The sequence below is a fragment of the Petromyzon marinus genome, chromosome 72 (genome assembly GCF_048934315.1).
Source record: "Petromyzon marinus isolate PM22_M1 ecotype Great Lakes invasive population chromosome 72, UKy_Petmar_22M1.pri1.0, whole genome shotgun sequence".
NCBI lineage: Eukaryota > Metazoa > Chordata > Hyperoartia > Petromyzontiformes > Petromyzontidae > Petromyzon > Petromyzon marinus.
Window position 1 is genome coordinate 7,294,999 of NC_133738.1, and position 26,836 is coordinate 7,321,834.

The 26,836-nt window shown below is 50.0% G+C and overlaps 1 protein-coding gene across 1 annotated transcript in view; it reads right to left on the reverse strand.

The window, feature by feature from the left end:
- LOC142906939 (RNA binding protein fox-1 homolog 2-like) overlaps window positions 1-26,333 on the reverse strand; it is a 73,008-nt gene extending 46,675 nt beyond the window's left edge. The window contains exon 1 of the mRNA XM_076055733.1: window positions 25,859-26,333. Within this exon, the coding sequence (XP_075911848.1) occupies window positions 25,859-25,918 (60 nt within the window). The 5' untranslated portion in view covers window positions 25,919-26,333. The remainder of the gene's footprint in view (window positions 1-25,858) is intronic.
- Between the last annotated feature and the right edge of the window lie 503 nt (window positions 26,334-26,836).

Genomic DNA, 26,836 nt, shown 5'->3' on the forward strand with positions numbered 1-26,836 from the left:
CTGTGGCACACGAGGAGGTGGGTGGCTGGCCAGCACCACGCCCGGCCACCACTGCATCAGATACTCATTTGTGGTCAAGTCGACCTAGTGGAGACCCAGGACCGGCTCAGATAATCGTCACCGCTGCACCACCGCTCCCCATCACGACCGCTACCACTTCAACTACCACAATCGTTAAAGCAACCACCATCACAACAACGACCACCACCACCACACCCAGTCACTCACCGACTCCCCCACGTGTAACTCGATCAGCCTATGGCCCCTTTTACTTATTCAGAGAATTCGGCAGCCCGCGGCCCCTCCCCCCAATCCCCCTCTAGCCCCTCCCCCCCATTCCCCACAGACGGCGCCAACCACCACAGTCCCTCCCACCGTCCCCCCACAGCCCCTCCCCCGCTCCTCCCCCCTGGCCCTACCCTCCATCCCCCCCATAGCCTCAACAACAACTGCCATTCGCCACTAAGTGGCGGTGACGTCACCCTGGCACTTGTGCCAGGCTAGGTGCACGTTAAGGCCACGTAAAGTGTTGAAAGCCAGCTGGCAGGAGGTCATGGTACAGACCCAGCAGATGCCAAGGAGTTTGGTGACTGAGATGGCTCGCCGATGCACCACCTGTGCCCATTACCGTGCCAAATTGATGTGGTTTAGTCACACAACACTCCGCTCATCATTGTGAGCATCACTCCTCTGACCTCCGTTGTTGTTGGAGGGCGACTTGCCCCAGTAGCGTCATTCGCGAGCCTCCTCCATGACACCGCTGGCACCGGTCATCGGCTAGTCCACTCAGCTCCATGTCCTCCTGTACCACATCACTCAATCTCTAGCCCGTGCTGCGCCCGTTTAGCCCGCTCGATCCAGCCGAACACAAGTGGTTTAGGCATGCGGCGGCTGGGCATGCGGGCTACATGACCCAGCCAACGCAGCCTTGCCTGTCGGAGGAGCTCACCGATGGGACTGTGTCCAGATCTTTCAAGGATTTGCGAGCTCCTCATGCAATCCGGCCTGGTTAAACCCAGGAAGGATCGTGGGCAGGCCAACTGGTGAAGGTGTTCCATTAGCAGGGTCCACGTTTCGCAAGCATAGAGAATGGAGGTCATGACCATGGCCGAGAAGACCGAGGCTTTGTGTGGAGTGACAAACCAGGTTAGCTTCAACCCAGCCGATGAAAAGATGCTTCTCGACTGATTCAGAGAGAAACCGCTGCTGTCATACCAGAGCTGGTCATAAGCATACTGCCCAGGCTTGGAAAACTCTACAATTTCTCCACAACTGCCCCATCACCAATGCGGCATTGAGGGGGTGGAATGTTTGTTGGCACAAAATACCCAGGCAGGTACTTAGCTTTGGTAGGGCTGATGGCAAGGCCCCACCTCTAAGTGGCACACTCCAGATAGAGCAGCAACACCTCCAACTCCTCTGAGTGAGCAGCAATCACCAGATCATCAGCATACGTAACATGGTTGGCCATCCCTCGACCGCACTCGGGCATCGATCCGCCTCCCAATGTATCTGTTCCAGATGGAGATTCCTCCGATACAGCCATGGAAAGCTTGAACTATGTGGTCGAAAGATTATGTTAAATAATGTAGGCGCCAGAGGACATCCCGTCGCACCCTAAAGTGAAAAGAAAATGGCTCCGACTCCCAGCCATACAGCTTTACCTTGGCCTGTCCACCATCATGAAGGTCCTAAATGATTGTGTGCAACGTGTTATAGGCCTTGACCATGTCAATAAAACAGAGATGTAGGTCCTGTTGGAATTCCTTACACCTCCGCTTTAGCAAACAGACAAAATATGGCATATGTGCAGGACCTCCCTGAACTGGAAACATATTGGGTCTCCGCAAGCATCTCCTCGGCGTGCCTGGCAAGGCAATGTTGAAAAATCGTTGCCAGGACTTTTCCCAGCACACTGAGGAGGCAGATGCCCCTGTAGTTACTACAGTGTGTGCAGTCCCCCTTCTTGAAGATGGGGACTACCAGGGCATCCTTCAGCTCTGCCCGGCGCTTTTCCTGGTCTCAGACCCTGGATCGCCTTCTGTACTTCCTCAACAGATGGCACTTCAAGCCAGCGCCTGACAGGGGGGGACTACTTTGAATATTTGAGGCACCGCAGCCTCAACAGAGTCATCCCCACTTTGCCCAATAACTTTTTCTGGATTTTCAATCCCCAAAGATCTCACAGAAATGCTCATCAAACCTGGAAACCTGTTCCTGGGGGTCAGAGATCGGATCAACATTCTTTCCCTTAAGGATAGTGATATGTGTGGCGCTGCAAGCAAATGTTTTGATGGAATTGAAGAGTGATTCGTGATCATGGGCTACTGAGGCAGATTCCATCTCCTTAGAAACGCACAACCACCACTTACCCTTGCAGCACCGCACAGCTCTCTGAACCTCTGAGCGAAGGCTGCGGTAAGCCTCCTCCTTCTCTATCATTGGATGCTGTAGATGGTGAGAGTGGGCCTTTCGTTTTTTCTCTGCCACCCGGAAAACCTCCTCGATCAGCCAGGGTCTCTGGAGAGGTTTGGACCATGTACCCAAAGGAACCATTGCAGCTGCATAAGCCACAGTCCTAAACCTCACCCATAATCATCTCGACATCAGGAGGAGGGGGGGACAATGCAAATTCCGGCTGCAGGCGATGATGGAATTCTCACTTGTAACCTTCACCATCAGCTGGTTGAGACCAGGCCACAGTGGGTTTGAACGGGGTCCTAGATGGACACCCGCCACCGGAGTGGAAGAATTGCAGGCGCCTATTACAGATGACAAGCCGGTGGTCAGTGAGCAGATCAGGTCCATGGTAAGTCCTGGTGTCAAGGAGATGGGCTTACATGGTCCATCACTATATAGTCCTTGCTTGGACCCGGCGTGCATCCATGCCATTGTGTGGATGCGCCGATGATGGAACAGCGTGTTGGTGATTATAAGCCCATGAGCTATACAGAAGTCTAGAAATCCCCTACCGTTATTACTGAGCTGATCTGCCCTATGCCATCCAATCACTCCAACCCAGCAGCCTGCATGATGGCTCTCAGGGATTAAAGTCACCCAACAGGATGACTCTATCCTGAGGGGCTACTTTAGCTCGCACCTGTGATGGGAGGTCATAGAAGGCAACCGACTCATCAGCCTTGCCTGCATCTCTCCACTGATGTTCATCTTCAGTGGGGTCATAAGTAACCACCACCATAATTTCTCACCTCCTGTTGATGGGGAGGCGAGCCCACAGTAGCCTGGGGCTTACACCTTTCCTCACCTCACCACCATGCTCCCATGCGCCCTTCATTCTTTCGTTCACAAGAAGAGCCACTCATTGTTGTCTGGCAGTTTTGCTGGCCCAGGTAGAGGACTGACATTCCCTCCATGGTGACTGGAGCCAGAACCAGGCCACCGGACCGCCTATATTCGACAGCGGTCCAGGATGTACTCGTCCAGCTCCACGAAGGAGAACTGGCAGCCTCTCTCCTCTGCAGCGAGCACTCAAACATCCCACATGGCCATTCAAGAGTGGCTTTTCGCTGTATCTATAAGAGCTCTGAGCGGTGGAGAGGGGATCCAGTTAACTGTGCCACGGCGGCAAGGAGATGTTAATTACCTCGCTTGGTATATGGGAGGCCATGGGGTTCAATCCCGACCCCGACGATGCCTGTTATATATTTGGAGTTTGTGTGTCTCTCTACCCGTGGTGGTCATGTGGGCAGTTTCTACAGGGTCCTCCACTTTTTCCTGCCTCATTTACAATCAACGTCACAAAGTTCACAGTATTTGGCTTCTGCTATACTTTTCCACGTAAAAAAATGGAAGGAACCAGAAAGAGAGGAAGACCTGCTAACAGAGTAATGGTTTAACAATGACATTAGGAGATTGGTGCCAAAAAGATGTGGACACTACTTGAGTAGATTGGCACTACATGACAGAGAGAGGGAAGTGGAAACAACAAAATACTAAAAGCGCAGTAGTGGAACACATCTCCTACGGGCTATCTGCCCCATGGATCGTGATGATGATACACTAATACACACTACACTATATACTGCACTATTATACACTAAACATGTATACATTACGCTACACACTAAGCTATAATACACTACACTAATGTACCCTACGCTATACAGAACACTATTATACACTACGTACGTATGTTGACATGTTTTCGCACCGTACATAGCCAATTGTGCTAATCTGAGGTGCAGTGTAGAGTCTATAGGCAGTATTGAATCTATGAGCAGTGTTGAGTCTATGGGTAGTATTGCATCTGGGTAGTGTTGAGTCTTTTACAGTGTTGAGTCTATGGGCAGTGTTGAACTCCGTTATCTATCTCTGTGGTTTAGCGGTTATCATAACTGAAAGGTTGAAGGTGCTCAACAAGGCCCCCTTTGCATCGGTCCGGGGCTCCATCTGGCCACTGGGCACTTGCGAGCAGGCCCATGAGGGTAACTCTCAACCTCCCACAGCATCAACGACCAGCAACCAAAGAGACACAAAGACCCCCCGGGACTGCCCCCGTATAGCCTGTAACAGACAGTTGGGGACAAATGCTGTTCGTATCAGAATCAGAATATGGGGACTCCTCTACTTATCAACAATTGACTCATGAAATTTCAGAGATATGAAAAACCTGTCTGTAATGTCCGGTTGCCTGTTCGGACCTGAGTGTTGTAAGTTCAATCGCCGTGCAAAAGATGGCGGTGGTGGCATCTACATCTGCAGAACGTGAAAAACCAGCGGCATCTACATCTACAAAACGTGAAGAACCATTAGCATCTACATCTGCAGAACATGAGGAACCAATGGCATCTACACCTACAAAACGTGAAGAACCAGTAAAATCTATATCTACAGACCTTGAAGAACCAGTGGCATCTACATATGTAGAATGTAAACAACCAGTGGCATCTACATCTGCAAAATGAGGAACCAGTGGCATCTACATCTGCAGAACAATGAAGAACCAGTGGCATCTACATCTGCAGAACCATGAAGAACCAGTGGCATCTACATATGTAGAATGTAAACAACCAGTGGCAACTACATCTACAAAATGAGGAACCAGGGGCATCTACATCTGCAGAACGTAAAGAACCAGTGGTATCTACATCTGCAGAACGTGAAGAACCAGTGGCATCTACATCTGCAGAACATGAAGAGCCAGTGGCATCTACATCTGCAGAACATGAAGAGCCAGTGGCATCTACATCTGCAGAAGATGAAGAGCCACTGGCATCTACATCTGCAGAACGTAAAGAACTAGTGGCATCTACATATGCAGAACACGAGGAACCAGCAGCATCTACATATGCAGAACATGAGCAACCAGTGTCGTCTCCATCTGCTGAACATGAAGAACCAGTTGCATCTACATCTGCAGAACCATGAAGAACCAGTGGCATCTACATTTGCAGACTGTAAACAACCAGTGGCATCTACATCTGCAGAACGTGAAGAAAGAAAGTGGCATCTAGATCTGCAGAACGTGAAGAACCGGTGGCATCTACATCTGCAGAACGTAAAGAACCAGTGGTATCTACATCTGTACAACATGAAGAACCAGTGGCATCTACATCTGTAGAACGTGAAGAACCAGTGGCATCTACATCTGCAGAACGTGAAGAACCAGTGGCATCTACATCTGTAGAACATGAAGAACCAGTGGCATCTACATCTGTAGAATGTGAAGAACCAGTGGCATCTACATCTGTACAACATGAAGAACCAGTGGCATCTACATCGACAGCAGAATATAAAACTTTTAAAGCCATCCCCATGTTTGGTGTACATAATACAATGCACAACATGTTTAGAATTGACAGGAGTAAAGTTGGACTCATGAACAAATCGACTTATAATCAGACCTATGGAACCTAACTTGTTCCGAAGTAAAGGAGTCCCTGTATTTATTTACACTGCAGGAAGAATCCTATGAGCTATAAAACTCTAATTCACAACTGTCCAGTAGGGGCGCGGGGTAGGAACATTACAATAACAAACAACAACAAAATAACGATGGTAGTGCAAATTACAATAAAGTTAAACAAATCACCCAAATAAATACAACACTAAACCATCCCCATTCTACCAGACAAAGCACACTGAGGTATTCACTTATTTTAAAGAAGCGACCCTGACTATCACAAATAATATCAACTCAACCAAGTAGCAACCGATATCACCATCGTGTGGAAACATTTATCGCAGAAGCCAAACGACTCTAAAACGTGTTTCTACAAACTCATAGAGACCCATAGACCCACAGAGACCCATAGAGAGTCATACTCGGAGACCCACAGATATCCAGAGGCCCATATATTACAATAATGACCCTCATATACCCACAGAGACTTATACTCTTCGAGACCCATACTAAACTATTTTTATTTGACCAGGTGTAAGGCACCACTACTTAGCTGTTTTCTAGCTCTTTTTCAGAAGTGACCGATGGCCATTACAAATGATAGCAGCTCCACAAAAGTGGCCCATCACCACATGGACATTTAGAGTCGCAAAATAATCTAAAGAATCTTAACGCGTGTCGATTCTAAACGTGGATGAAAAAAACCGGAGGCAAAAAATGTTTACGCGACCACCACGGGGAGAGAGAAAGAGACATGAAAACTCCAAACATACAGCAGCAGGCATCGTCAGTGTCGGAATCGAACCCATGACCTCCTATATACCGGGCAAAGTAGTCAACATGGAAACCCCAAACATACAGCAGCAGGCATCGTCAGAGTCGGGATCGAACCCACGACCTCCTGTTTACCGGGCGAGGTAGTTAACATCTCGCACCCTATGAAGGCCGGCACGGTGGCCAAAACCACCACGCCTAGTGGAGATCTTTACCACACAAACGCCACACCCAAGTCGACCAAGGGGAGGCCCGGGACCGGCACAGAAAACCGCTATCACTGGGTGTTGAGAGCGAGAATCGAATTAGGGTCTCTGCCGGGTTCATGGCGTAGCAGCGCTGACTGCTGATACACCACCGCTCCCCAAATATACAAAGATCCCCCGTGTAGCCTTAACAGACTTTTGGGGGCTAGTGCACTGAGTAGCGAGTAGCAAGCACCGATGGTGGCTGGGGGTTGGCCAGCATTACCACACCCGGCCACCTTTGTCACCCCAGGGACGATCCGGGAAATATATATTTATTATTTTACCACGTGTAAGGCCACACTGAGCTATGTATAGCTATTTATTCAGAAGCGACACTGGGTATCAGAAATGATAGCCACCCGGTGAAGTGACGGCTTATCGTCATCACCACGCGGACATTTATAGCAGCAGACAAAGAATGCGTGGCGACGTGTATTTCTAAACGTGGAGGGTGTTCAAACCAGAGCACCCGTAGAAAAATCCACGCAACCACGGGGAGATCGAGAGAGGGAGACACCGCAAACTCCAATTATACAGCAGGTGTCAGGGAGGTTGGGATCAAACCCATGAACCCCTCCGGCATACCAGGCGAGGGAAGTTAAGTCTCCTAGCCACCGCACGGGCTACTCATTTTGAGGCCAAGTTGACCTAGGGGAGGGCCGCTCAACGAAGCAAGCATCAGCCTCACTCTTCCCGACGCTCCACAGCCACCGATGGTTTGCTGGCACAGGAAACGCTGCGCCACTACTCCCGAAATCAAAGGCAAAAGTGGCTGCTAGTAGAGAGCAGCAGCGCCACCTATGAAGGCTACCGGTACTGTGGGCACACGAGGGGGTGGGTGGCCAGCACCACGCCCGGCCGCCTTTGTCTCCCGAGTCGCGATGTTTTTACGCACCGCAGCAGGTACTGATTTGAGGCTGAGCCAACCTAGGGGGAGGCCCAAAACCGGTTCAGATAATCGTCGCTGGTGCCGGCCGTGAGCGGGAATTGAACCCAGGTTCGAAGCACAGCGAGCTAACCGCTACACTACGGCTCCCAACGCACCACACACCACACTCCCGACACACACACCCCACACCCCACCCACACACCCACACGAACACGCTACACCTCACACACTAACACACCACACGCACCTCACACTCACACACCACACTCCCGAAACACACTCCACACACTCACCACACTCACACACCACACCACCACCCCACCACACCACTCTCTGGGTCACATCTGTTTCCCATCTTCCATCTGCTCAAAGCAAATTCCCTAGCCCCACCCCCACACGCAGGGGAAGGCCCCAATGCACCGGCACACAGCTCTCCCGCAACGAGGCCCGATGCGAGGGCAGGGGTCAATCTGCGCGAGTCTGCGGGTCGCTGCGGGTCTCTGCAGTCTCTGCGGGTCTCTGCGCGAGTCTGCGGGTCTCTGCGCGAGTCTGCGGGTCTCTGCGCGAGTCTGCGGGTCGCTGCGGGTCTCTGCGCGAGTCTGCGGGTCTCTGCGCCAGTCTGCGGGTCTCTGCGCGAGTCTGCGGGTCTCTGCGCCAGTCTGCGGGTCTCTGCGCGAGTCTGCGGGTCGCTGCGGGTCTCTGCGGGTCTCCGCGCGAGCCTGCGGGTCTCCGCGCGAGCCTGTGGGTCTCTGCGCGAGTCAATCATCACGAATACATCACGCTAACTGAACAGCAAAGCCAAAGATCCACCGTGTAGCCTTAACAGGCTGCTGGGGCAAAGTGCTGTTAGTAGCGAGTAGCAGCAGCAGTGTCTATGTATGCCACACACAACATACAGACAAAGCTCCCCCAGGTAGCCTCTAGCAGGGCTCTAGGGGCAAGTGCTGTTAGTAGCGAGTAGCAGCAGGGTCTATGTACTACACACACCACACACAAAGCTACCCCAGGTAGCCTCTTGCAGGGCTGTACGGGCAAGTGCTCTTAGTATCGAGTCGTACCAGCAGTGCCTATGTACTACACACACCACACACAGACAAAGCTACCCCAGGTAGCCTCTAGCAAGGCTGCAGGGGCAAGTGCTGTTAGCGAGCACCTATGAAGGCCGGCACAGTGGCACACGAGTGGGCGGGAGGCAAGCACCACGCCCGGCCGCCTTTGTCTCCCCAGTGGCGATGTTTACTACACACACACAGCACCAGGTGCTCATTTGAGGCCGAGTTGACCTAGGGGAGGCACAGGGCCAGTTCAGATAAGGGGCCGTCCATAAATTACGTCACGCGATTTTGGACGATTTTTGACCCCCCACTCACACAAAGTCAGACCCCCCCCCTCAAATATGACGTCACAAAGCTCTGCCGCCCCCCCCCCCCAAAAAAAAGAACATGCTTCAAATCGCTTTAAACAATTGTCATTGTAGTGCGTATTTAATGTGGCGCTGCACTCTGATGTTGTAGGAGAAAACATTTATTGAAAAGTCTATTTAATTAAGTAGAACGTGTTGTCTATATTTATTCAATGTTGCGCATTTTGATGTGACGTCACATTTCTCACCCACCCCCCCCCCCTTGTCACACATCGTCACGAATGTCTGCCCCCACCCCCCCAGGTGCGTGACGTCATTTATGGACGACCCCTAATCGCTATCACTGTGTGAGTTGTCGACCGACATGTTGGGATCGAACTTGGGTCTGTATCTATACTGGGAAAAAATCCGATGAGCTGTGAAGCTCTTGCTTCACAGATGGGGGTGACGCAGTGCGGTAGCGCTAACCACGGCGCCACCGCTCCCCCCGCACTCACTCGAGACACCTCATGGGGCTCATGGACCACAGCCCGTGCGCGCGAGAAACAGCGACCTCGGGCCTCGTGGTCGCCTCTGTCTGCAGAGGGACATCTGCTAACAATCAAGCGGGCTACGGAAATGCCTCAAGAGTGGAATGTGCAGTGAGGGGGAGGGGTGGGTGAGTGGATGGGTGTGTGGGTGAGTGAGAGAGTGGGTGGGTGAGTGGGTGGGTGAGTGGGTGGGTGAGTGGATGAGTGAGTGGGTGGGTGAGTGGGTGGGTGAGTGGATGAGTGGGTTGGTGGGTAGATGAGAGGGTGGGTGGGTAGATGAGAGGGTGGGTGGGTAGATGACAGGGTGGGTTTGTGGATTGGTGTGCGAGTGAGTGGCACAGTGGTGAGCGTTCTGCGCTATGAACACGGCAACCCGAGTCCAATTCCCGCCCACGAACAGTATCAGCGGCGATTATCTGAACCGGTGCTGGGCCTCCCCTAGGTCCACTCGTCCGTGTGATTCTGTGGTCTCTGTGTCAGTCTATGGGTCTCTGTGGGTGTCTATCGGTCTATTTAAGTCTGTTGGTCTCTGTGTGTGTGTTGGTCTCTGTGTGTGTCTGTTGATCTCTGTGTGTGTTGGTCTCTGTGCGTGTCTGTTGGTCTGTGTGTGTTGGTCTCTGTGTGTGTCTGTTGGTCTGTGTGTGTGTTGGTCTCTGTGCGTGTCTGTTGGTCTCTGTGTGTGTTGGTCTCTGTGCGTGTCTGTTGGTCTCTGTGCGTGTCTGTTGGTCTCTGTGCGTGTCTGTTGGTCTCTGTGCGTGTCTGTTGGTCTCTGTGCGTGTCTGTTGGTCTCTGTGCGTGTCTGTTGGTCTTTGTGCGTGCCTGTTGGTCTTTGTGCGTGCCTGTTGGTCACTGTGCGTGTCTGTTGGTCACTGTGCGTGTCTGTTGGTCACTGTGCGTGTCTGTTGGTCTCTGTGCGTGTCTGTTGGTCTCTGTGCGTGTCTGTTGGTCTCTGTGCGTGTCTGTTGGTCACTGTGCGTGTCTGTTGGTCTCTGTGCGTGTCTGTTGGTCTCTGTGCCAGTCTGTTGGTCTCTGTGCCAGTCTGTGGGTCTCTGTGCCAGTCTGTGTGTGTCTGTGCCAGTCTGTGTGTGTCTGTGCCAGTCTGTGTGTGTCTGTGCCAGTCTGTGTGTCTCTGTGCCAGTCTGTGTGTCTCTGTGCCAGTCTGTGTGTCTCTGTGCCAGGCTGTGGGTCTCTGTGCCAGTCTGTGGGTCTCTGTGCCAGTCTGTGTGTGTCTGTGCCAGTCTGTGTGTGTCTGTGGAAGTCTGTGGGTCTCTGTGCCAGTCTGTGTGTGTCTGTGCCAGTCTGTGTGGGTCTGTGCCAGTCTGTGTGTCTGTGCCAGTCTGTGTGGGTCTGTGCCAGTCTGTGTGTCTGTGCCAGTCTGTGTGGGTCTGTGCCAGTCTGTGTCTGTGCCAGTCTGTGTGGGTCTGTGCCAGTCTGTGTGGGTCTGTGCCAGTCTGTGTGTGTCTGTGCCAGTCTGTGGGTCTCTGTGCCAGTCTGTGGGTCTCTGTGCCAGTATGTGGGTCTCTTTGCGGAGACGCAGGTCCTCCCCCCCCCCCCCACCACGTGTAGCCTTTGTCTCCCCGGTGGCGACGTTTTACTCCGCACCACATCCGCACCAAGTAACGCATTTGAGGCCGAGTCGACCTCGGGGGGAGGCCCAGGACCGGTTCAGATGACCGCCGTCACTGGGTCACAGTGGCCGCGGGCGGGAACAGAACCTCGGGCCTCAGCCACAAAGATCCGTGGCACTCACTGCTGCACACAAAGACAAAGGTCCTCCGTGTAGCCTCTAACAGATGGTTTGGGGGGGCAAGTGGCCGTTAGTCGTAGCCAGCAGTAGCAGCAGCACCCTATGAAGGCCGGCACCGTGGCACACGATAGGTGGGGTGGGTGCGGTGGCCAGCACTGCCACGGCACACCCAGCCGCCTTTGTCTCTCCCCAGCGCTAGATGTTTACTGCTGCTACAACCACCACCACCCACAGCGCACCAGGTCGTCATTTCACGTCGATTTGACCTCGGGGAAGGCCACCGCTGAGCGGCGAGACGGGAATCGACCTCGGGAACTCTCACGCCAGCTGCGGTGCACTGCGCTAACTGTTGCGCCACCACTCACAAAGATCCTCGACCCCCCCACACTCCCCCCCCCCCACTCCGGTGTAGCCTCTTAACAGACTTCTAATAAATTTCTCTTTCAAGCTTTTGTGATTGCAGGGATTCACGTAAAGAAAAAAAACGCCACTTTCTTCAATAAAAAAAATGTTTCTTGCTGTGGTTTTCACACCCGATGACGACTGCTTGGTATTGCAATGGAAACGTGATGATAATTTTATTGTTATTTTTTATTATTTTATTATTTCCCTTCTGCGTGACTTTACCGAAAGAACCAAGAATAGACTTCTAGTAGCGCCTCACTTGGCAGCGCTCCACTGCCCCTACCCCACACCCCCCCTATCTCTCCTCCCTGGCTCCTTTCCCCCTCTCTTACCTATATAGCTTCTTGTTATGGCAGCCCCTTTTGCCCACTTCAGCAATTGTTTATTTGCTGTGGTTGTCCCGCCTGATGACGGACGCTTGTGTTGCGCCCGTAACGTCGTGATTTAATTCATTACATTTTTATACCTACGTGATGACTTCACCGAAAATTAAAAATAAAATTATTTGATCTTTATACATGAAAACCAAAAATTAATTTATTTTATTTGTATTTTTATTTATTTTAAGTAAAATAAATTGATTTTATTTTTATACCTACGTGACTTTACCGAAAAAATAAATAAAAGAAATGTATTTAAAATAAAATACATTTATTTAATTTTCTCATACCTATGTGACTGTATCGAAAAAAATGTATTTTACTTTTCATTTTCTACCTACGTGGACTTCACCGAAAGAACCAGAGTATGGATCCCTGCAGTCACGAAGACTTCAAATCGAGATCTTAACAGACTGTTGGAGCATCAAGTGCTGTTGGAGAGCACCGATGCAGGCCGGCACTGTGGGACACCACGGGGCAGGCGGGCAGCACAAACCACGCCAGCCCGGCCACCTTCGTCTGCCCGTCGTCAATGCTCACACGTTTGGCACGGGCCGCACCACGAACTCACTCGAGGCTTTCAAAGCCGACCTCATCTTATCTTGAACGGATTTATGCAGCGCCTTATCCGAGGCGCTTTACACAGCGTTGATAAGGTGTATAACACTCCAATGTCGTGGTGGAGATGAGCGGGGAATGAAATAGATGAGAGGAAGCTTTGGGTGGCAAATCTGCGATGCGTGATAACGGTGAAAACAAAATTGATGACAGTAAATGATAATGGTCAACAGATCGAATGAATTAATGGGGTTAATGAGTTATAGCAGCATAATGAGAATTATTATTAATCTGACAGTAAATGACGATGAACAGATGGAATTAACGAATGGGGTTAATGAGTTATAGCCAAATGAGAATAATTATTCTGACTGTAAATGATGGTGAATGGCTCGAATGAATGGGAATAACGGGTTATAGCAGTATAATGATAATCATTATTAATCTGACAGTATATGATGATGAATTGAATGAATGGGGGTTAATGAGTGATAGCCTTGTAATGAGAATTATTATTCCAATAGCAAAAGATGAATTGAATGAATGGGAGTTAATGAGTTATAGTCTTACAATGAGAATTATTATTAATTTGACGGTAAATGATGACGAAAGGAATGAATGGGGATTAATGCGAGATAGCTTACAATGTGAATAATTATTGTTCTGACAGTCAAGGATGATGAATATATTGAATGAATGAGGGTTAATGAGGGATAGCGGTATAATGATAATATGGGAGATATGAGGGGGCGGGAGGGGATTAAGGTGGGGTCGTGGGTGAGTTAGCGGTAACAATCAGCGAGTTCTGAGTGCAAAGTGGGAAGAGTGAAGGTGACCGCTTAATGTGGACCTGGGGGGCAGGCGGAGGAGGAGGCGTCGGGAACGCTTCAGATACCAACTCGACCACCGACGTTGCCCCCGGAGTTGAAGAGTCGAATTCAACCGCTCCGCCACTGCTCCCCAAAGACACAATGACAACTATCCACGCCCCAGTAGAGCCTATAACAGACTGTGGGGGGGCGAGTGCTGTTAGCGAGCACCTACGAAGGCTGGCACAACACACGAGGGGGTGCGTGGCCAGCAACCACGCCCGGCCTCCTTTGCCTCCCTAAGTGGGGATGTTTACACACCGCTACCAGGTGCTCAATTGAGGCCGAGTCGACCTTAGGGGAGGCCCAGGGCCAGTGCAGATAAAATCGTCACTGATGTTGGGTTGGCTGCGAGCTGGAAGAGAATCCGGGTCGCCAGGTTCATAACGCATTGCGCTAACCGCTTCTCCCACACACACACACGTTGGACAGGGCCAGATGAAGGTTGTTGTAGGCCTTCAGTGATCAATTTCCAAGTTGGTTAATGCCGCCCAATGTCACCGCTACTACTGCGGCCGTCACGCCGCTTGTTTCTCGCGCGTCAGTACTTCGTCAAAGCCGCTGGACAAGACGTCGCGTAACATAAGGGAGCCATATCCCTTGACTGTACCCAGCAGACATCGGTCAGCCTCCCATTAGCATCTGCACCAGATGAAAAATACCTCTGGCGCAGCCAGGGCCGAATCAAGGTTCTTGTTATTTTATACCTAAGCGACTTTACCAAAAGAACCAAAGAGTATGGATCCCTGCAGTCACGAAAGCTTCCAATCTGGATTTACAATCCGAGTACGACGTTTCGCAGGTAATTACATCCAGCATCATCGGGCGATTTGCCGATGTTGTGGATTCACTCTTCAACATGCCGGTGGGCTGAAGCAGTGAACTATTTGGCGTTTTGTTTACGTGACAAATCCCTTGCCGATTGCCCGTGTCGGGTGGTGGAGAGTTTCGACACAATTTATACTGACGCGATCTAACCCAAAAAACCTTTATTATGATTAATATTGGTCGCGAAAGCCTACGTGTAATATATGTTGGTGTTTTAACAATTTAACACCTGTTTTATTGCCAGAAAGGGTAAAAAACTATGATTATACCTTAACACCTGTTTTGTTTCCAGAAAGAATATATGAACCTATTCTTAGTTCAGTATTTTGAAATGTTTATTTTTGTGTTGAAAAAAATTATTGAAAAGTTAATCTCAGGTGTTCAATTTCTCTCCCACCTCATGGAAAAATAAACTCCTTTAAAAAAAGTTTTTTTTTTTTTTAAACAACGGTTTTATTAACAACTTTGTTTAACTCACGGGTCGAGAAGTACGTCAGTGGCGCCTGCGTTTTGTGCGAGCCGATTCCACAGTTTAGGCTTTTTTGACCTACACAATACATAAGGCATCCATACAAAATGTAAATTGCTTAAAAGTAGCGAATTAATTGATTAATTTATGCCGATTTTGATACAGGCATGCATTGTCACCAGATCTGAGTGCGTGGACAAAATGTGGAGTTGATTGGACAACGGGAAGTGGACGAAATTTTGATTACAAGATTTGACCACGACAAACAGAGGAATCAAGTAAAACCGTTGAAAAAAACATTGATGCCACTCTGTCAATTTATATTTACACCGTGCACTATCCTTGGTATATAAATATACTAGCCTGACTACACGGCTTCGTCCGCATGCGCGGCCGCCTTTGTCTCCCCAGTGGCGATGTTCACACACCACACCAGTTACTCGTTTGAGGCTGAGTCGACGCTAGGGGAGGCCCAGGACCTTGGTTATATTTTTTATCGTACGAACAAAAAAACATGCTCAACGTGTTTACCGTAGGGCCCTTTAGTTTCCGTAGGTCCTAGGCACAGTACCCACTACTGTGGCCTATTAGATAATACAGCCTTGGTGAATTGGGCGAGTGGGTCGGTGGGTGGGTGAATTAATGAGTGGGTAGCTGGGTGATTGGGTGAGTGGGTGGGTGGGTGAATGAGTGAGTGGGCGAATGAGTGAGTGGGTGAATGAATGAGTGGGTGAATGAATGAGTGAATGGGTGAAGAGTGGGTGAATGAGTGAGTGGGTGAATGAGTGAGTGGGTAGCTGGGTGATTGGGTAGCTGGGTGATTGGGTGAGTGGGTGGGTGAATGAGTGAGTGGGTGAATGAATGAGTGGGTGAAGAGAGGGTGGGTGAATGAGTGAGTGGGTGAATGAGTGAGTGGGTGAATGAGTGAGTGGGTGGGTGAATGAGTGAGTGGGTGAATGAGTGGGTGGGTGAATGAGTGGGTGGGTGAATGAGTGGGTGGGTGAATGAGTGGGTGAATGAATGAGTGAATGGGTGAAGAGTGAGTGGGTGAATGAGTGAGTGGGTGAATGAGTGAGTGGGTGAATGAGTGAGTGGGTGAATGAGTGAGTGGGTGAATGAGTGAGTGGGTAGCTGGGTGAGTGGGTGGGTGAATGAGTGGGTGAATGAGTGAGTGGGTGAATGAATGAGTGAGTGGGTGAAGGGTGGGTGGGTGAATGAGTGAGTGGGTGAAGAGTGGATGGGTGAATGAGTGGGTGAATGAGTGAGTGGGTGAATGAGTGAGTGGGTGAATGAGTGAGTGGGTGGGTGAATGAGTGGGTGGGTGAATGAGTGGGTGGGTGAATGAGTGGGTGGGTGAATGAGTGGGTGGGTGAATGAGTGGGTGAGTGAATGAGTGGGTGAATGAATGAGTGGGTGAAAGATGAGTGGGTGGGTGAGTGAATGAGTGGGTGGGTGAATGAATGAGTGGGTGGGTGAATGAATGAGTGGTTGGGTGAATGAATGAGTGGGTAGCTGGGTGATTGGGTGAGTGGGTGGGTGAATGAGTGGGTGAATGAGTGGGTGAATGAGTGAGTGGGTGAACGAGTGAGTGGGTGGGTGAATGAGTGGGTGGGTGAATTAATGCGTGGGTGAATGAATGAGTGAGTGGGTCAAAGATGAGTGGGTGGGTGAATGAGTGGGTGGGTAAATGAGTGGGTGGGTGAATGAGTGAGTGGGTGAATGAGTGGGTGAATGAGTGGGTGAATGAATGAGTGGGTGAATGAATGAGTGAGTGGATGAAAGATGAGTGGGTGAGTGGGTGAATGAGTGGGTGGGTGAATGAGTGAGTGGGTGGGTGAATGAGTGGGTGAAAGATGAGTGGGTGGGTGAATGAGTGGGTGGGTGAATGAGTGGGTGGGTGAAATATGAGTGGGTGGGTGAATGAGTAAGTGGGTGAATGAATGGGTGGGTGAAAGATGAGTGGGTGGGTGAATGAGTGGGTGGGTGAATGAGTTAATTAATGAGTGGGTGGGTGAAAGATGAGTGGGTAGCTGGGTGATTGGGTGGGTGAATGAGTGAGTGGGTGGCTGAAAGATGAGTGGGTGGGTGAATGAGTGGGTAGCTGGGTGATTGGGTGGGTGTGCAGGCCCTAGGCAGTGCCTGCCACGGTGGCCTACTGGATAATACGGCCCTGACTACTGGACATCTGTGAAAGAGCTTCATAGCTCATCGGACTCCTCAAGTATAAATAAATAGATGCAATCTTTGACATACACGATGGATGCGTTCCTGGAACAGCACGCATATCTCGAAATCGCCTCGTCAAAAGCAATTTTCCCGTAAGAAATAATGAAGGAGGGGGGGGGGGGTTAGGTAATTCAACTCGCAGTCGTAGACATAATTGCCTACATTATCCTAGCCGAAATCAATTCAATACATGTACACACACAATACTTAAAATTAGAAAATAATGTAAACTCGAATATACTTCCAATGAAAGAAAAATAAAGAAATACGGTATTATTTAAACCTACAGTGTTAGTCGCTACGCTGGAGTTGCGTTGTTGACACCAAGGGGAAGAGGGCGTTTGTGCACGTGCGGTTAGATGCTGCACGGTGTAGCGGACCAAGTTACCGCACTGGCTGCGGGAAATGCCACTGCAAACCTGTCAACCCCTGATCAGTTCCCTACATTATTAGAGACCAATTCAGACCTTATTGGTCACCCCCATGCCACTTCTAAATCCCAACGTTCATCCTACAAAGTCCCAACACAAGTGAGAAACACAAACAAATAGACAATCACTGCTAGTACACTCACTGCTAGTACACTCACCACTACAAACCTGTCAATCCATTATCAATGCCTTACCTTATTAGAGACCAATTCAGACCTCATTGGTCACCCCCGTGCCACTTATAAATCCCATCGTTCATCCTACAAAATCCCATCATGAGGGGAGAAATGCAAACAAATGAATTTTTTTTTACTCAATTTCCCTGTACAAGAATATGGGTAAACCGTATGGGTTGACAGGTATACCATGGGTGTATCGCGATGCCAGGCATGGGTGTATCACGATGCCAGGCATGGGGTGGACGCATGTACGTCACATTCCGGGTGACGTTATTCCCCCAAATTGCCCCGCGAGTGTCAACAGAAAGGACTAAGGAACAAAGCGCGGCATTATCCCATAAACGGGGGTCCACAAATGTGCGTACTCCAATTCCAATATACGCAACAGCCAAATGTTGGCCCACTAAGTGGCCCTGACATCACACCGGCGCTTGTGCCAGGCCAGGTGCACTTTGGGGCTCCTCACGTGAAGTGTACAATGCTCGTCGCCGGCAATGTCATGGAACAGACCCTGCGGGTGGCCATGGGGTTGACCGACTGAGATGGCTGGGCAGATGCGCCGCCTAGCACCTCCTCTACTGTGCCAACTTGCGGTGTTTTAGCCGCCCGGCGCTCCGCTCGTTGTTACGATCGTCGCTCCGCTGTCCTGTTTGTTGTTGCTGGAGGGCGACTGCCTCCAACTGCCCAGTAGCAGCGTCCTTCGTGAGCCTCCTCCATGGAGGCTGAACTTGACACCACTGGTACCGGTCATCGGCAAGTCACTTCAACTCCACATCGTCTTGTACCGCATCAGCTCCATCCCTTCTCTAGGCCATGCCGTGCCCATTTAGCCCCCTGAATCTGGCCAAACAGAAGCTGCCTGGGTATGCGGTGGCTGGGCATTGCTGGTAAACATGACCCAGCCAACACAGCCTCGCCTGCCAGAGGAACTCACTGATGGGACGGTGTACCAGCGCTTTCAAGGTCTGCGAAGTCCTCACACTGCACTCCAGTTCGGTTAAACCCAGGATGGATTGTAGGTCGATACCAGCCTGAATGTTTCAAACCGGGGGGAGATGTTCCTTTCAAGGTCTCCATGTCTCGCAACCATAGAGAAAAGAGGGCCTTACACCTGTTAAATGAATTAAGAAACCATGTTTATCGTTTGAAATTTAAAAAAAGCTCAGAGGTATGGGGTAAGTCACCCAGTGTGGCCATTGCAGCTGCCAACTTGACCCATGTCCCATCAGGTTCCGGATCGACTCTTCAAACCTTCACGGCAAAATGGGTCATCATCAGCCCAGACACTCAAAAACGACATTAAGACCGCCCCCCGCCGCCCCCTGTATAGCATCAAAATAACTGTTGTGGCAAGTGCTGGTTGCACACACAAAGACCCACAGACTCACACAGATGCATAGATGCACACAGAGGGCCAACAGATGCACACACAGACCCACAACAGACTCGCAGACACACACAGAGACCTAAACACTCACACAGACCCATAGACTCACACAGAGACCCACAGACTCATACAGACCCAACAACAACTGCCATTTGCCACTAGGTGGCAGTGATGTTACTACGGTGCTTGTGCCAGGCTATGTACACTTTAAGGCAAACACCCGCTGGCAGGAGGTCACAGGACAGTCCCAGGTGCCATGGGTTGACCGACTGAGATGACTGGCAGATGCACCACCAAATGTGCCCCCTACTGTGCCAATTTGCTGTGTTTTAGCCGCCCGGCGCTCCGCTCGTTGTTGTGAGCGTCGCTCCTCTGCCCACTGTTGTTACTGAAGGGAGACTGCCTCCAACTGCCAAGTGACATCCTTCACGAGCCTCCTCCACAGAGGCTGATCGTGACACCGCTGGTTACCAGTCATCGGAAAGTCCACTCAGCTCCATATCATCTTGTACCACATCACTCCATCTCTTCTCTAGCTCGTGCCACGCCCGTTTAGCCTCGTCTATCCGGTCGAACAAAAGCTATTTAGGAATGTGGGTGACAGGACCCAGCCAACGCAGCCTTGCCTGCCGGAGGAGCTCACCGATGGGACTTTGTCCAGATCTTTCAAGGATTTGTGAGCTCCTCACACAATCCAACCTGGTTAAACCCAGAATGAATCGTAGGCAGGCCAGCCTAAATGCATCTATCTGATGAAGATGTTCCATTAGGGAGGTCCATGTTTCCCAACCGTAGAGAAGGGAGGAAATGACCGTGGCCGAGAAGATCCGAAGCTTAATGTGGAGTGACAGACCAGGTAGCTTCCACACAGCGTTATGCAGCCGATGAAAAGATATTGCTGCCCGACTGATTTGGAGTGAGACCTCTGCTGTCAAACTGGAGCTGGTCATAGGCACACTACCCAGGTATGGAAAACTCTCCACCTTCTCTACAACTGCCCCATCACCAATGGAGAGATGAGGGGTGGAGTGTTTGATAGCACAAAATACCCAGGCAGGTGCTTAATTTTGGTGGGGCTGATGGTAAGGCCCCACCTATTAGTGGCACGCTCCAGGTTCAGCAACAGCACCTCAAACTCCTTCTCTGAGGTAGCAGCAATTACCAGATCATCGGCATACGTAACATGGTTGAGCAATAGGGAGCCATCCTTTGACCACACCCGGGGATCAATCAGCCTCTTATTGTATCAGTTCCAGATGGAGATTCCTCCAGTACAGCCATAAAAGGCTTCACTAACTACGTGGTCGAAATAGATGTTAAATAATATGGAAGCCAGAGGACATCCCTGTCGCACCCCATGATGAACAGGGAATGGCTCCGACTCCAAGCCACGTAGTTTTACTGGGGCCTGCCCAACATCCTGAGGCTCTAATGATCATGAGCAGAGCTGCAGGGACTCCGAAAGCACTAAGAACAACCCAGAGCTCGGGCCTATTGATGGTATCATAGGCCTTGACCAGGTTAATAAACCAGATCCTGTTGGAATTCCCTACACCTCTGCTGTAGCAGACGGATAGAAAATCTGGCATCTGTGCAGGACCGCCTTGGCCTGAAACCACATTGGGACTCCACAAGCCTCTCCTCAGCGCGCCTGGCAAGGCGATGTTGAATAATCTTTGCCAGGACCTTTCCTGGCACACTGATGAGAGAGATGTCCTTGTAGTTGTTACAGTCTGTGTGGTCACCTCTCTTGAAGGGCATCCTTCCATAGACTCACACAGAGACCTACAGACTCTCACGAATCATCGTCTCCCACAGAGACCCACAGATGGACAGAGACCCACAGACTCGCCGAGACTTTCCACGTGCCGTCCCTTCGAGACCTCTAGCGCATACCTACGGTGGGTGATCACTCACTCTTCTCTCGCTACTCAACGTTGATTGCCTGCCGTTCCCCTGTGAATATCTCAACGCCGATTTATCCCCTCCTACGCTGAGGACTCGGGTCTGACCAGACACTTTGACCGCTTCACCCACCACCGCTGCCGCCAACACAACATCTCACAACAAAGCACCAACTCGCCCACTTATCCACTCACAACAAAGACAAATACCCCCCCCCTACCCCGGATAGCCTTTAACAAACTGTCGGGGGCAAGTGCTGTTAGCTAGCGAGTAGCAGCAGCAGTGTCTATGTACTACACACACCACACAGAAAGCTCCCCCAGGTAGCCTCTAGTAGGGCTGTAGGGGCAAGTGCTGTTAGTAGCGAGTAGTATCAGCAGTGTCTACGTACTACACACACCACACACAGACAAAGCTACCCCAGGTAGCCTCTAGCAGGGCTCTAGGGGCAAGTGAAGTGCTGTTAGTAGCGAGTAGCAGCAGTGTCTATGTACTACCCACACCACACACAAAGCTCCCCCAGGTAGCCTCTAGCAGGGCTGTACGGGCAAGTGCTGTTCGCAAGCACCTATTGATGGCCGGCACTGTGGCTACACGAGGGGGAGGGTGACCAGCACCACCACGCCTGACCGCCTTTGTCTTGTTGGCCTAATTTAACTACTGCACACCACCACACCAGCTAACCCATTTGAGGCCTAGGGGCAGACCCAGGAAAGCGCCTTCATCCTCATTCTTGTCTCTAACCATGTTACACACACACTCACGCATGGGTCGTGATGGTGGTGGTGACGGTGGTCGTGGTGATTGTGGTGGCGATTGTGGTGGTGATGGTGGTGGTGATGGTGAAGATGGTGGTGGTGATTGTGGGGGTGGTGATGATGAAGATGGTGGTGGTGATGAAGATGGTGGTGGTGGTGATGAATATGGTGGTGGTGATTGTGGTGGTGCTAAAGGTGAAGATGGTGGTGAAGATGAAGATGGTGGTGGTGGTGATTGTGGTGGTGGTGATTGTGGTGGTGGTGATTATGGTTATGATGGTGGTGATGATGATTGTGGTGGTGGTGGTGATGGTGATGATGGTGGTGATGGTGATGATGGTGGTGATGATGATTGTGTTGGTGGTGAAGGTGAAGATGGTGGTGGTGAGGATGAAGATGATGGTGGTGGTGATGATGAAGATGGTGATGAAGATGGTGGTGACGATGATAATGGTGGTGATTGTGGTGGTGGTGATTGTGGTGGTGGTGATTGTGATGGTGGTGATTGTGATGGTGGTGATTGTGGTGGTGTTGGTGAAGGTGAAGATGGTGGTGGTGAAGATGAAGATGGTGGTGGTGAAGATGAAGATGGTGGTGGTGAAGATGAAGATGGTGGTGGTGATGAAGATGGTGGTGGTGATGAAGATGGTGGTGGTGATGAAGATGGTGGTGGTGATGAAGATGGTGGTGATGAAGATGGTGGTGATGAAGATGGTGGTGGTGATGAAGATGGTGGTGGTGATGAAGATGGTGGTGGTGATGAAGATGGTGGTGGTGATGAAGATGGTGGTGGTGATGAAGATGGTGGTGGTGATGAAGATGGTGGTGATGAAGATGGTGGTGGTGATGAAGATGGTGGTGGTGATGAAGATGGTGATGAAGATGGTGATAGTGGTGATGATGGTGGTTTTGAAGATGGTGGTGGTGATGATCATGGTGATGATAGTGATGGTAATGATGGTGGTGACGATGGTGTTGATGATGATGATGGCGGTGATGATGGTGGTGATGATGATGATGGTGACGATGGTGGTGACGATGGTGGTGATGATGGTGGTGATGATGGTGGTGACGATGGTGTTGATGATGATGATGGCGGTGATGATGGTGGTGATGATGATGATGGTGACGATGGTGGTGACGATGGTGGTGATGATGGTGGTGATGATGGTGGTGATGATGATGGTGAAGATGGTGATGTTGTTGATTGTGGTGGTGATGATGATGGTGAAGAAGGTGAAGATTATGACGATGTTCATGTTGGTGATGATGGTGAAGATGATGGTGGTAATGTTGACGGTGGTGATGAAGGTGAAGATTGTGGTGGCGATGGTGGTGATGAAGGTGAAGATTGTGGTGTTGTTGATGGTGGTGATGAAGGTGAAGATGGTGGTGTTGTTGATGGTGGTGATAATGGTGAAGATGGTGGTGTTGTTGATGGTAGTGATGAAGGTGAAGATGGTGGTGTTGTTGATGGTGGTGATGAAGGTGAAGATGGTGGTGTTGTTGATGGTGGTGGTAATGGTGAAGATGGTGGTGTTGTTGATGGTAGTGATGATGGTGAAGATGGTGGTGTTGTTGATGGTGGTGATGAAGGTGAAGATGGTGGTGTTGTTGATGGTGGTGATAATGGTGAAGATGGTGGTGTTGTTGATGGTAGTGATAATGGTGAAGATGGTGGTGTTGTTGATGGTAGTAATAATGGTGAAGATGGTGGTGTTGTTGATGGTGGTGATGAAGGTGAAGATGGTGGTGTTGTTGATGGTGGTGATAATGGTGAAGATGGTGGTGTTGTTGATGGTAGTGATGAAGGTGAAGATGGTGGTGTTGTTGATGGTGGTGATGAAGGTGAAGATGGTGGTGTTGTTGATGGTGGTGGTAATGGTGAAGATGGTGGTGTTGTTGATGGTAGTGATGATGGTGAAGATGGTGGTGTTGTTGATGGTGGTGATGAAGGTGAAGATGGTGGTGTTGTTGATGGTGGTGATAATGGTGAAGATGGTGGTGTTGTTGATGGTAGTGATAATGGTGAAAATGGTGGTGTTGTTGATGGTAGTAATAATGGTGAAGATGGTGGTGTTGTTGATGGTGGTGATGAAGGTGAAGATGGTGGTGTTGTTGATGGTGGTGGTGATGAAGGTGAAGATGGTGGTGTTATTGATGGTGGTGATGATGGTGGTGATGATGGTGGAGATGATGTTGGTGATGATGATGATGTTGGTGATGATGATGTTGGTGATGATGATGTTGGTGATGATGATGTTGGTGATGATGATGTTGGTGATGATGATGTTGGTGATGATGTTGATGATGGTGGTGATGATGTTGGTGGTGATGATGGTGATGATGTTGGTGATGATGTTGGTGGTGATGATGGTGATGATGTTGGTGATGATGTTGGTGGTGATGATGATGTTGGTGGTGATGATGTTGGTGGTGGTGATGATGTTGGTGGTGGTGATGATGTTGGTGGTGGTGATGATGATGATGTTGGTGGTGGTGATGATGTTGGTGGTGATGATGTTGGTGATGATGATGGTGTTGGTGGTGATGTTGGTGGTGGTGATGATGTTGGTGGTGGTGATGATGTTGGTGGTGGTGATGATGATGATGTTGGTGGTGGTGATGATGTTGGTGGTGATGATGTTGGTGATGATGATGGTGTTGGTGGTGATGGTGTTGGTGGTGATGATGATGTTGGTGGCGATGTTGGTGGCGATGACGTTGGTGGCGATAACATTGGTGGCGATGATGGTGGCGATGATGATGGTGGTGATGATGGTGGTGGCGATGATTATGGTGATGATGATGTTGGTGGTGATGATGATGTTGTTGGTGGTGATGATGATGATGATGTTGTTGGTGGTGATGATGATGATGATGTTGTTGGTGGTGATGATGATGATGTTGGTGGTGGTGATGATGGTGTTGGTGGTGATGATGATGTTGGTGGTGATGATGGTGTTGGTGGTGATGATGGTGTTGGTGGTGATGATGGTGGTGATGATGTTGGTGGTGATGATGTTGGTGGTAATGTTGGTGGTGGTGATGATGATGTTGGTGGTGATGTAGCTGATCATGATGGTGATGTTGACGATGTCGATGAAGCTGATGACGATCTTGATAATGATGTAGCTGATGATGTAGCTGATGCTGATTTAGCTGATGAGGATGTTGATGTAGCTGATGATGACGATCTTGATGATGCTGATGCTAACGATCATGTAGCTGATGATGATGACGATGCTGATGATGCCGATGCTGCTGCTGATGATGTGGCCGATGATGTAGCTCCTGCTGATGATGTAGCTGATGATGATGTTGATGATGTAGCTGATGATGATCATGTTGATGATATAGCTGATGACGATGTTGATGTGGATGATGATGTAGCTGATGGTGTTGATGTTTATGACGATGTTGATGATGATGGTGTTGATGTTGACGATGATGTAGCTGATGATGATGTTGATGATGGTGTTGATGATGTTGACAATGATGTAGCTTATGTTGATGTTGATGAGGATGTTGATGATGGTATTGATGATGTTGATGATGTTGACGATGTTGTTGATGATGTTGACGATGATGTAGCTGCTGATGATGTTGTTGATGTCGATGTTGACGATGATGACGATGTTGATGTTGACGATGATGACGATGTAGCTGATGATGATGTTGTTGATGTTGATGATGACGATGTTGTTGATGTTGATGATGACGATGTTGTTGTTGTTCATGATGATGGTGTTGATGTTGATGACGATGTTGTTGATGATGATGTTGATGTCGACGATGATGTTGATGATGATGTTGATGTCGACGATGATGTTGATGATGATGGTGTTGATGTTGTTGATGGTGTTGATGTTGTTGATGGTGTTGATGTTGTTGATGATGTTGACGATGTTGATGTTGTTGATGTTGTTGTTAATGACGATGTTGTTGATGATGGTGTTGATGTTGTTGATGTCGACGATGATGTTGATGATGATGTTGATGATGATGATGTTGACGATGATGTTGTTGATGTTGACGATGATTCTCACCGGGGGCCCCTCCGTCCGCGCTCGCTTCGCCTCGGGCTCCTCTCGATTCTCTCCCGACATCGCGGGCGGAGAGAGACGAGGTGAGAGAGAGACGAGGTAAGAGAGAGACGAGGTGTAAGAGAGACGAGGTGTGAGAGAGAGACGAGGTGAGAGAGAGAGACGAGATGAGAGAGAGAGACGAGATGGAGAGGTGGGAGAAGAGATGGAGAGACAAAGACGGCCGCGGCGAGATTAAAGGATTCCAGGGGACACAAATGGGTTGTGGGGGAGGGAGGGATGGAGGAGGAGGAGAGAGGGGGGGTGATACGCGGGAAGACAAAGACGGCCGAGGAGGGAGAGATCTTCACGCCCCGATGTCTCTGCTGCGTCTCGGCGTTTTCTCCACACTACGGAACCGGGTCTCTGGATCCGGGTCTCGCCTCATAAAGGGGCCACTCCCAAATCCCTACTCTTAAAGGGACACCAGACCCAGAGTCCCGCCTCTTAAAGGGACCCCCCCAAAATCCTCGTCTAAGAGACCACTCCCCCATCCTTCCTCTTAAAGGGACCCTAGCCCCAGAGTCCCGCCTCTTAAATGGACCCCCATCATGCCCTTAAATGGACTGCTCCCAAATCCCTCCTCTTAAAGGGACACCGGCTCAGTCCAATCCTCTTAAAGGGAGACGCTCCCTTCCTCTTAAAAGGACCTCCTCCCCAATCATGTCAAAAGGACCACTCCCCTTCCCCCCTCCACCCACTCTTAAAGGGACCTCTCCTCTTGAAGGGACCACTCCCCCATCTCTCCTCTTAAAGGAACACCACCCAGGTCACATCTCTTAAAGGGACCCGGTCATTTCATATCTTTATTATTTTAAAGGCGCCCCGTATCTTCTAAAATCTAAAGGGAAGAGATCATTTCCTGTCTTAAAGGGACCCGGTATCTTCTCTTAAAGGGACCCGTTCCTTACGTCTCTCAAAGGCACCAGATTCTTCCCGAAT